Raw genomic sequence first — 11,439 nt, forward strand, 5'->3', positions numbered from 1 at the left:
CAGTATTGCATTGATAATGTGCCCTGTAGATTTTGCAACAGATTTAATATTCATGATAATATTGATTGTAGTAAATCCCTATGGAAAGACTGGCATTATTGACGTATGTAAATTTCAAAGAAATGTTGTTCTTAAAGTGTTGCCTTCAACCTGATAAATAATATTAAGGCAGGTACATATACATATTCATTTATTACAAAGGTGTACATACATTTCTGGCTAAACATATATTTTACAAATAGTGAAAGATAAGAGAAATAAGGTTGTCATCAAAATTTGGCACAGAATTGTCAGGTACAGTACTTAGGGAACATCCATAAATTATGCCGATTTTTCAGGCCCTAGCCCCTCCTGGTCAGGCGTTACACTCCTTTTAACATACACTGAAGATCCGTCTTTCCTATTAACCCATTCAGTAGTGAAGTAATTTATGGACTGCCACGTATTTATTTCGAAATATAGCTTCTTTTCTTTTCAATGTTATAACACTAAATTGACTAATGATTGCTAAATAAGAATAATATTAGTTGTTATGTTAATGCTTCTGTCATAACTTCAAATAGTTGGATGCCTCATTTGAAAATATTTATAAACATAAAGGTTCGAACTTGTACTGGATAATTAATTGTTTGCTTTTCCCACTTTTTAGCTTTTGTTTGTATGATTATCAAAATTATTCCATTCATTACTTACGTATGTATATATGTAATTTTTAATTGGTCTTTAGTTGCGTGTTTCAAAAATAAAATCAAATTTTTTTTCATGCATTTTCATGCATGCAAAAATTATCCGCAATCCGCAACAAGTAATGGAGACAAAGCGGTTTTGGTGGTGGATCTTGCGGGAGAAATTCACCCACGTTTGCTTCATCACACATTCCATTGGAGGAAAAGAGCAAAAATAAATACAAACTACAAACTAATTTCAAATTTAACTACGTAATAATTTTAATTGCAATTAATAAAATTTCTAGCACACAGTTTCTACTCAACAGTTATCTCTGCTGACAAGTAATTATGTCGGCCGTTGCGGAGGTAAGTTTGTAACTTAAAGTTAATAAAAAAAGTAAGAATTCTTGACATTTTAAAATTTCCGTTTTTAATTAAACTATCCGATTTATTTTTAAGAGGGGAGAGTTCGTGATTTCCAGCCAAGAAGAAGAAGCCCCCTTTCTTAACCCAGATGTAAACTTATTTGACATATATTTCATATTTCTTTTCACTTTTATGCTTTAAGCTTTTATTTACATTTTACTAATTTTTCTTTCAGGTAATTGGTCACATTTGCAAATTCCTTGCCACCTCAGACATAGAGAACTGTCGGCTCGTCTCGTCATCTTGGAATCATGGAGCAACCCCCGTTCTAAAATCCAGGACAAGAACGACCCTCGAATTTTCTCCAGGATATGATGAGCATGGGAACATTTTCGGTGCAGATTTGGGCGGCTGGGACATTTCCGATGTGATAAAGAAGCTGGAATTTCGTCCCGTCAATATCCGTCTAGCGATTCCATCCACCGAATACAATCTGCCACCCCCGGATTTCACCATGTTTCCTTTCGACAACAATTTTAAATCAATCATTGTCGAACACCCGCTCGGCGATCAGTTTCATTGGCAACGGGAATTATTTACAAAATTTATTATGTCGTCGTCCACAACTTTGGATGAATTGCAATCTGACTGGCTAGAGGACGAGGTTCCCCTAGATTTCCCCCCACTGGGGGACACCGTCTTCCCTAAATTGACGAAATTAGAGGTCGACCGATACTTTCGTGGGGACGGTGCTGTCCAACTAATTGGTCGCGCTGTGACGACATCGTTCCCAAAACTGAAGTATCTCTCGATAAAATGTGATTATTTAGTCGCAATTTCAGAAACTGGACTAAATTCGCTGCGGTAAGTTTCGTATAATTTTGGGTGGATGTGGATGACGAATAAGATTCAAAATTTATCGATCACAAATTTAATTGATATGAATTTTGTAAATGACATGACACGATTTCTCATAAATTAATATCATAATCATATCAATCTGACTCGTTTCATTCAGGTCCCTCAATTCCCTCAAGTTGATCGGAGATTTGGACACGAACGGGGTGGAATATCTCCTCAAAATTCCTGCCAGTTTGAAGAAACTCGTTTTTGGTGGTTCTCACCCAGTCGACTTTGAAATTGATGCCTGTGTCGACGAGCTGCCTACCATTTTCTACAAATTATTAAAGAAACACGCCCCCACTTTGGAAGAACTTGATCTCGACATGACCTGGATGAACGGAGAGAAAAATTTACAATGGAAATTTCCCGTGTTTCCGGTCCTGAAAAAGTTACTTATGGAAGTGTAGAATAAGTATGATAATGGTTTCCTGAAATTAAAAAGAATGTAAAAAAAAGGCAACAAAAATTGTGATAATTACTAGGGTTGCCCCGGGTACCGGGTAACTACCCGGTAGCCGGCATACCCGGCCTGTTTTGGGATACCCGGTACCCGGCCGGGTACACTTAAGTACCCGGTCTACCCGGTCGGGTAATTTAAATATTCAATTTTCTTACTTAAAATGCAAAAATCTTGCAAAAAAATATAATCCGAGAGTTTTTATACTTGGTATAAAATAATATATTTGGAAACAATGGATACAACCTTGGCCAACACTTATTTGAAAATTATGATACAAATTTCAAAATTAATTTGGGCGCACTCACGTGAGCGAATTATCAATCAGTCAATTTGAATATTTCGAACATTAAGCATAACTTGCGAAGTTTTTGGAAATTTGCAAGATCACTCAAAATTTTTGCTAAAAAGCCATTTTTTCGTAAAATATTTCGCAGACTCATCCTCGCGATCATCAGCGAGAGAAATTGCGAACCCCATGACTAAAAAATCAAAATAGATTTAGTCGATTTAGGAGACTTTCGAAGTGTTATCTTGCTAATCGATTCGCAAGATATCACCTTGAAAGTCTCGCAAAATTTGTTTTGTGAAGTAATCCCTTAAGAAATAACTTTGTTACGCCTAACAAGTTTGCTAAATGATTGCGATGACAAATAAGACATTGTCGTGAGTACGCTCTTTATGTCAAATCAGGGTTTTACCGTTGGGAAAATAGGGTGGGGAAAATGGGTGGTTAAAATGGGTTTTAGCCACCCACCCCAAAGCCCCGCAAGTGGGGAAAATGGGGAAAACACTTTTTTGGGGCAAAATGATTCACTTTTTCACTCTAAATCTTGAAAGATAAAGTAATTCATCATATCAAATAACACTAGAGCTCTGAAAAATTATAAAAAATATAGATAATTGCTGAGTCTCTCTGTATTCCTTACTTCGAAATTGTTTCCATTTCCTTCTTCATGTGTAAGTTATATTAGGTGGTTGATTCATATTCGCTATCACTATAAAGATCTAATGACAAAAGATCAATTGTTATACTCTATGAGCGATTAGAATGAATGTAAATTGTTAGGATATTTCGTATTTACCCAGAGTGTAGTTTTATTTTTACTAAAGTGGGAATTTTAAACCTAATGAATTATTTAACGGTAAAATAAAAAATCGAGTGGTTAATTTAATAAACAGTAAGAACACAACACAACAAAGAAAATAAACCGTAGTAACGTTAGAAGTAGCTCACCCTGTCATAATGATTTAGGCAGAACTTTGTACCGAAGGTGCGGAATAAGCCAACAAAATAGATCACAACTCTTATATATTCATTATTTATATGCCGTTGGTTCTAACTTGCCCAAAGGTGCAGAAAAATGCAACAAAATAGATACATAATTTTTTGCAATTATGCACCAATGGTGCAGAAAAATCCAACAAAATAGATCAATAATTATTATGCATCGAGAAGAGTCCAAAAATTGTGCGTCACTAGTGCAGAATTACTTACCAACGTTCAACCATCATTTTGAAAAATTTATGTCAAAATTGTATGATCATTTCTCCCGGATATTCTGCATTATTGGTGCGTTTTGCGTCCCTGCCTCCAATTATTTCGCATCATTTTGTGTTCCCGATTGTTAGATATCAATGGTCCTATTAACTTGTTAAAAAATTTGATTCGGTTTGTTTAGTACCAATGGTGCGCCTAACGTATCCAATAATGGTCAAGGGGCTGTTTAATTAGCATCAATTGATGCAAAAAACTCGTTAACAGACAGACAGACAGACAGACAGACGGACAAGAGGAATTCAATAGCTCTCATGCTACGCAGGGTGAGCTAATAAACTACCCCCAATGGTGGTGTTGGTCCACCACGTCACTATAACCCTTCATACTCATTTTCCCCACTACCCATCCATTTTCCCCATTTTTTCCATTTTACCCACTGGGCTGGGGATTAAGCTCAAAAGGTGGGTAAAGTAAAACCCTGTGTCAAATATGATTCTTTCGTTTATGTATTATCCACTTTCTAGCCCGATTCATTAGTCTGAGAAGTTGAAATTTTTAGCACATGCGTATTGGACAAAGACATGGCAAACAAGTCCAGAGATAGGCTACATCGGTCACCAAATTGACCTTTGGTTGGGGGTAGTATTGGAGCAAAGTGTAACCATAGTGAATCTAACCATAGTGAATTCCTTAGAGAATGCGACCTGTACCAATTTTTACAATATATTACTTTCATCTGAAATTTGGTACGGAGGTTAAAAATGAAGTCTGAACTGTAGAAATTTAGCTTGTAATTTTTAAACCTTATAAAATTGATGCAAATTCTAAAAAAAGTAGAAAATTGTCCTTATTTTTAATATTTAAAAATTACCCTGTACCCGGCCGGGTAGCCGGGTACCCGGCAAAAAGTTTAGGCCGGGTAGCCGGGTACCGGGTAGTGCCACTACCCGGGGCAACCCTAATAATTACATGGTCAAAATTAATTTTGTGTGTTAAATCTGCGTGTCATTGATTGCCGCCGTTAAAATAAATACACGACTAACACATATCGGTAACAAATAATTTATTTTGCGTCTAGCATTTTCAAAAAATTCAGTCATCGGTGCGCAACATTTTCAGAGCGAAACTATTTATTTTATGGACTGAATTACGCTTTTTCTGAAAAATTTAAAGTATTTAAAGTAACTCAGGCATAAATTTTCTCCTTCTTTCATATGTTTATTAAAAAATGACATAACTTTTTCTAAACCAATTTAATTTAACTAAACTCATTTCGACTCCTTCCCACATTGATATAATTCATCGCCAACCAATTAAATCACCCCAGACGAAAACGATTGTAACTTTCGTTGAATTTGGCACAGTGTATCAATGATACAGTGTCATATTTAGAAAACTGAATTTTTTGTAATTTTCTGGCAATTATATGTATAAGTAAATCTTAGAATTTAGCCAAAATTCATGAAATGAAGGAACAAAAATAAAACCCGAAATATGATCGAGAATATGAATATGTACATAGGTCCTCAAAAGATTTGGCCACTACTATGTCAGTAAATATGCACCCTTGATTAGGGACGGTGCATAAATTATGTCACGCGAGCGGGTGCCTATGTAAGGCTCCAATGATATCGTGCCCACGTGACTGGGGTCTAGAAATTCGCGATTTTTGCGTTGCGTAATTTATAGACCTCCCCTTAGCTAGTGACTGTACACATTCTCCAAAAGTTTGAGGACTGTTTGTCAATAAATCGAAAAAGTCATGTTTCATTAATATCCTACGTGTTGTTATAAATGTAAAAAATTAAGGAGGCATACGTACATATGTATGTACGACCTACTTGTAATTATGATTAGTTGTAATCATAGCTCGAAGGGGACCATGGTCCCCGGGACCAATATGGTCCCCCGGGGACCATTTTTTTCGATGGTCCCCCGGGGACCAGGGACCAGGGACCATTTTTTTCGATGGTCCCCCAGGGACCAGGGACCAGGGACCATTTTTTAGATGGGCCCTCGGGGACCAGGGACCAGGGACCAGTTTTTCAGATGGTCCCCCGGGGACCAGGGACCATTTAGGGGACCATGGTCCCTGGTCCCCAAATGGGAGTTTAACATGGTGGTCCCTGGTCCCTCGGGGGACCAGGGACCATTTTTTTCGATGGTCCCCCGGGGACCAGGGACCATTTTTTTAGATGGTCCCTCGGGGACCAGGGGCCAGGGACCATGGGGTGGGGGACCAGGGACCAGGGACCAATTTATTGCGAGCTATGGTTGTGATGCGGAATAGATAATTATAAGACCACGTGATGTAGTTAAGTTGTGTTACTTGATGTAAACCAGTCATGGACTATCAGTCAATCAGCTTTGTAATGCCAGATCTTGATGCAATTTCTATCTTTTAAATTGCTCAACTATTAACACCAGAGTACATCTAATATGGACAGTTGGACACCATGGACAAGTTTCAACCTTACATACTTGGTGTTACTCATAAGCCATTTTTAGCCTTTTAGAAGGGTTACGGTTAAATGGTCTTGGGTAGCTTGTAGGTGGGTAGAGTGGTAATTGGACCAGTCGTAGTAGGGTAACTCGTGGGAGCGAAAGATCTCGTAGGAGGGCATTGTCGTCGAATCCAGCTTTTAGGCTTACACTACACTGGTTTGGTAAGGCCATTTTTAGAAATCGATGTGGATCAATCGTATCCCCTGGGGCCGCCTAATTTCTAAAATAATTAATAAAACCTAAATTATGGCTTTTATTCAAAGACGACCTAATCTTGACCCTTCGAATTGTGTGGCTTCGATTTCTGCATTTGCCCTGTAAAACGTGGAGAAAGTAAATCCTAGAAATTGGGGAAAATGAGGTCCCCAACCAGTGGCCGCGGAAGGGTGAGTGCAGAGGGACAATGTCCCCAGAGTTATGCAATATCCGCATGATCTACTCATGTGACACAAACCACTTTCACCCCTATTCTACCATGTTAATGTCAAAGTTAATGGCAAAAGTTTCACGAAATCCAATTTTCCCTTGACTTTGTAGCTACAACTTTTATTGATCCCTAAGTGGCCCGTGTAGCTTTATAGAACGAAGCAAATTATATAAATGTCCTCCAGAAAATAAAATGCGTCAAGTTGCTATTTTTAAGAATTCATAAGTAATTAATGTAACTTTATACTTTTTAAGAGATACATACATTCACACATTTAATGAGGCCCAAGTGGAATTAACTATTTGATTTGGAAACTCAAGTAACCTAATTAATCCTTAATTAAGTAATCGTGCGTATATACCTATATAATTGCATAGTCCCTAATGAAACATTGCCCATTCGCCACTCGGTATGTCCTATTCATTTCAAATCTTGAAAATGCAATCTGCGTCCTTAAGATTCGAGAAACAAATCTTAAAACTTTCCTGGTTTTACGAATTTCCTCCCATGTTTGGGAACCGACAGCGAGTGAAATTCGTTCCATTTGGGACCAGAAATCTGGTTTTGCCGAAACTTGGTTTCACTGGCTGCTCAATTTTTCGAAAGAATGTCGTATTCAAGGTGGTCACTGTCGTCAATTTTATCTATACTGTCGGAATTGCTGCGACCCTGAGGTTCTGCTATACGGGGCGAATTCATATCAAAATCGGTTCCTTAATAACAGTAAGCACTGTGGGATTAATTGGGCTGTGCAATGTGTCAAGTAATGTCCTATTTTCAGAGTCTTGGGATTACCGAAAATGGGATTAATGATTAGGATTAGGGATTGATTTTAAAAAATTCGGGATTGAGGATTGAGATTAGGGATTAAATTAACTCGGGATTAAAATTAATTTGGGATTAAATCTCTCGAGGCATTCAATCGGATTAGGGATTAGGATTAATTTAGTCCAATTTTAATCCCGGATTGGGATTAAAATCGTATTTATCGTCGATCACATTTGTATCTAGTTAATGTTTCCAATGTTTTAATTACATTTTTTGATAAGCCCTAAACAGTGTGATTGAATATGAATCCTACCGTAACCTAATGACCGTATAAATAATGACCTAAAGTGCGAGTTGTCGCTTAAGTGACAAGCCTCCTTTTGATTATCATTGAGAGTATTTGAGAATGAGTGGGCACTCCCACTGGCCACTATAGGTTATTATTATACGGCCATAAGAATATGTACTCTGCACATTAGCCACATAAAGTAAGTTTACTTATTAAGTCAGCACTTAACTAAAATCAACTTGAACAGATAAAGTTTTATCAAATGTTTTTAAATACATGAGCATTTGTTTTATAATATCGAATTGTTGTTTGTGAAATACAATGATAGAATTGCCGTAAATACATAGTTGATAGGTATGGGAAACATATTTTTCATTGAAATAAAAGGAGAATTGGCAAGGTCTCTGAGAATTTTCAACAGGTGGAGCTGATTTAATCCCATTTTAATCCCATCTTGGATTAAAATTAATCAATGGCTTTCGGGATTAGGATTGAGGATTAATTATTTTTTCCAAACTACTTGGGATTGAGGATTAGGGATTAAAAGTCAAACATTACGGATTGAGGATTGGGATTAAGGATTAATTAATCCCCAATCCCAATCTCAATCCTCAATCCGTAATCCCGGATTAACCAGACTCTGCCTATTTTGGTTGCACTGCGACAAAATTAACTGGACCATGCGAGAAGTTAAGCGACTGAGTATGTACCACCGGTTTTTATGATATTAATAATAAATAATTTAGCCATAATAAATAGCCTTTCGTTTGAGTAATATACGGATCTAAACTCGTGAAAAACTCACTTTTGAAGATGGGGGTATTTAATCGATGTGGCTAAATATCTTTTTATATGTTACAAAATATGTGCCCCTTTATGATAATAGCTTTGTAAGATATAGGCGAATCTTCCGTGTCTATTTTCATGACTACCGACATTTTAGAAAAAACCTTCGAAAAAATTAGCATACAATCCATATCTTAGGGATTTACTGAAGTCGGGAATAATAATTTTTTTTATTCTAGTTGATCTTGGCACTAAAACTGGAACCAAGGGCGGGAAGCAATTTGCATTCCTTTCGTACGGCTTCTGTTCCATAATCTACTGCTACCTGATGCTTGCCATATCACCCTTCTTCGGACTAAAGTTGGATCCAGTGTACTATTTCCTGTCTATTCTCAAGTATCATGTTGGATTTAGAGGAAAGATATCACGAATGTGCATCGTACTTTTACAAGGCGACCATTGGACGTTTGGATCGTATATCGTTTTGATCATAGCGGTCGAATTTATTTCCCTGTCGGCAAATACGCTGAATTCACTGGTGATCCGGAAAAATTTAAATGGATTGAAATACAGATCCATCATAATTTTGGTGACTTATTATAATCAACTAAGGTCTGATTCATAAGTTGTGGCACTATTTGAAAAGTCGTTCATTACTAAACAATAAGTTGAAATGTTAATAACTTTGTTCATAATAGTTACAAATGCGATGCACAACATTGATCAAAATCACTTTGATCCCGTCCACCCTCTAGAAGAAATTTCTCAGAGGTTTTTATAGGCCTGTTAATTATTGCTTTTCCTGACTTTCTCCCCACAATCGTCAGGTTTGACTCATTACGAGTCGAATTCAAAGCAGGATTTTCGTCATTTTCGATCGTCATGGATGTTCTCTTTCGCACCAAGCCTAAAATCTTTCAATCCCACTTGTTTGGAGAACATTGTTGGCATGTTCCAATTTTGCCAGAAAGCACATTTTTTTCTCGTTGAGGTAGTCGGTAAAAATTCAACCGTAATGGCAAGTGGCTTCATCCGACCAAAATATGACTGGGTCTCCTGATGACCATTTATGTAAGGAATGAATCGGTGTTTGACCCATTTTGATAAATGAAGAGATATGGTTAGGATCCAATCCTTAATTTAGGGCTTTGAAATTGCTCCATTTTGATCCAAGGCTATCCAAATCTGCCAATTTTTGCGAATTCGACTTTCAGAAATACACTAACTTCATATTTCACATCCTTAGGACTTGTAGCAACAAAAAATTGCTAGGTGCAAACTTTTCAGGGCGTTATTGTGATGTACGCTTCGTCACAACTGGCAAGTATTTTGGATTACACTTTTTTGCAAACTTAGTTGCATCCCATTTTGGCTCTTAATTTTTCCTTTTTAATGTAATATCAACTCAGTTTTTCTTTTCCATCCCGCGCTGGTATCCTTCCCATGCTATTAGTATGGTAGGGATACGAAGCGGGAATCAAATTTTTGGTGAAGTAATTCTGGGTCAGTAGTACCTTGAGGCCTTAGTTTTTTAAATTTTGTAATCTCCTATCATTCTGCTTTAAATCGGCGAAAAGTTGGTTAAGATATCTTTACCCGTTTGGCTGCTAGGTTCTCTAACGTTAATGTGGTTCCCTGAAAATTATTGTCACTGCTTTGATGATTTTGGATGTAGTCTGGCACACTAGGTGATGAATAATTTTTTTGAATTCGACTGATTTTGTTGAGTTATATATTGGTGTGTAACCAGAAATTAAGTGGTTTGAAATATTTTCACTTCTGAGGTGGTGGTGTGTCTTTTCCTTATCCATTTTGGCCGCTTTTTTGTACAAGTGCACCACGCGATTTGCTTGGACTTGTTTTGCTGTATATATGACGATGTTCTTGCTTAATTGCCAACCTTTTTGAACTAAAACCCTAACACTACATCGGTTTGGCTATCATATGCAAAAATTCATTCACAAGAATTTGAATCTCTGTTAAAGCTGGAGTATACGAAAAAGCAATGCCACAACTTATGAATCAATCCTTATTTGCATACTTTTACAGCTTTATACTCGGGTGTGGGTCAGCGATTTATGTTAGCTTGATGAGTGGCATGATAACATCCTACGGGAAAATACCGTTGGGATTGTATTCTGGTTTCCCTGTTGCAATTGCGATCATAACGTTATGCTGGGCTGTGTGGTTGAACACAGCGTCAAAGGTTTACATAAAGTCGGGAGAATATATTAGGATGTACAAGAAGATGTGCAGAACGGGTTGTGACCGAAAGCGTGGTGCTAGGGTTCTAAGGTCGTTGAAAAGGGTCGGAATTATTTTTGGTAGTCTTTGGACCGTAACTAAACTGTCAATGTTGAAATTGTTGGATGTGTGGATGGACCAGACGGTAGATGTCTTGTTGGCATCGGATTAAGGTGGGTCGCAAATGTTGTTTCTCCCATAGGTGTTATTGTCTTTTGCTGTACCTCGTCATATTCGTTTTCACTCATTTTTCTTATTTAGGATTAGTTTATAGTACAATGTAAACTTTACATCCAGGGTTAAACTTATTTACTAGACATACATACCTTTTCCGTTATAGCTGAAATATGTGTCCTACGGTTCTACAGTTGTACAGAAATATCAGTTCTACCTGTAATTTAGTTAGAAATCAAATACGTAAATCCCGAATAATGCCAAAAATTGTTACCCAGCCGGGAATCGAACCACGGCTCCCTTGAATTCATGTCAAGTGCTCTGACCTCTGAGCTACTAGGGCAATTAGTA

The 11,439-nt window shown here is 37.3% G+C and overlaps 1 protein-coding gene across 5 annotated transcripts; it reads left to right on the forward strand.

Moving 5' to 3' along the window:
- Positions 1-857: 857 nt before the first annotated feature.
- LOC110854623 lies at positions 858-4,939 on the forward strand. 5 transcript variants are annotated; one of them, XM_035855253.1, is made up of 5 exons: positions 858-1,034; positions 1,128-1,184; positions 1,270-1,898; positions 2,053-2,382; positions 4,884-4,939. In XM_035855253.1, the coding sequence occupies exons 1-4, from the start codon at positions 1,017-1,019 to the stop codon at positions 2,342-2,344; spliced, it is 996 nt and encodes a 331-aa protein (XP_035711146.1). In that variant the 5' UTR covers positions 858-1,016; the 3' UTR covers positions 2,345-2,382; positions 4,884-4,939. The 5 variants fall into 5 exon arrangements, with proteins under 5 accessions (XP_035711146.1, XP_035711145.1, XP_021958780.1 ...); XM_035855252.1 differs by lacking the exon at positions 4,884-4,939 and adding an exon at positions 3,235-3,713 and having other exon boundaries at positions 2,053-2,349; XM_022103088.2 differs by lacking the exon at positions 4,884-4,939 and adding an exon at positions 3,294-3,713 and having other exon boundaries at positions 2,053-2,349.
- Positions 4,940-11,439: the final 6,500 nt, after the last annotated feature.

Source organism: Folsomia candida, unplaced genomic scaffold, assembly GCF_002217175.1.
Source record: "Folsomia candida strain VU population unplaced genomic scaffold, ASM221717v1 Fcan01_Sc010, whole genome shotgun sequence".
Taxonomy (NCBI): Eukaryota; Metazoa; Arthropoda; class Collembola; order Entomobryomorpha; family Isotomidae; genus Folsomia; species Folsomia candida.

Excerpts from the sequence above, each read along its gene's own strand:
- LOC110854623 (XM_035855253.1), top strand. Across the intron at positions 1,185-1,269 it reads CCCCCTTTCTTAACCCAGAT|GTAATTGGTCACATTTGCAA; the intron begins GTAAACTTATTT and ends TTTTTCTTTCAG. Across the intron at positions 1,899-2,052 it reads ACTGGACTAAATTCGCTGCG|GTCCCTCAATTCCCTCAAGT; the intron begins GTAAGTTTCGTA and ends CGTTTCATTCAG.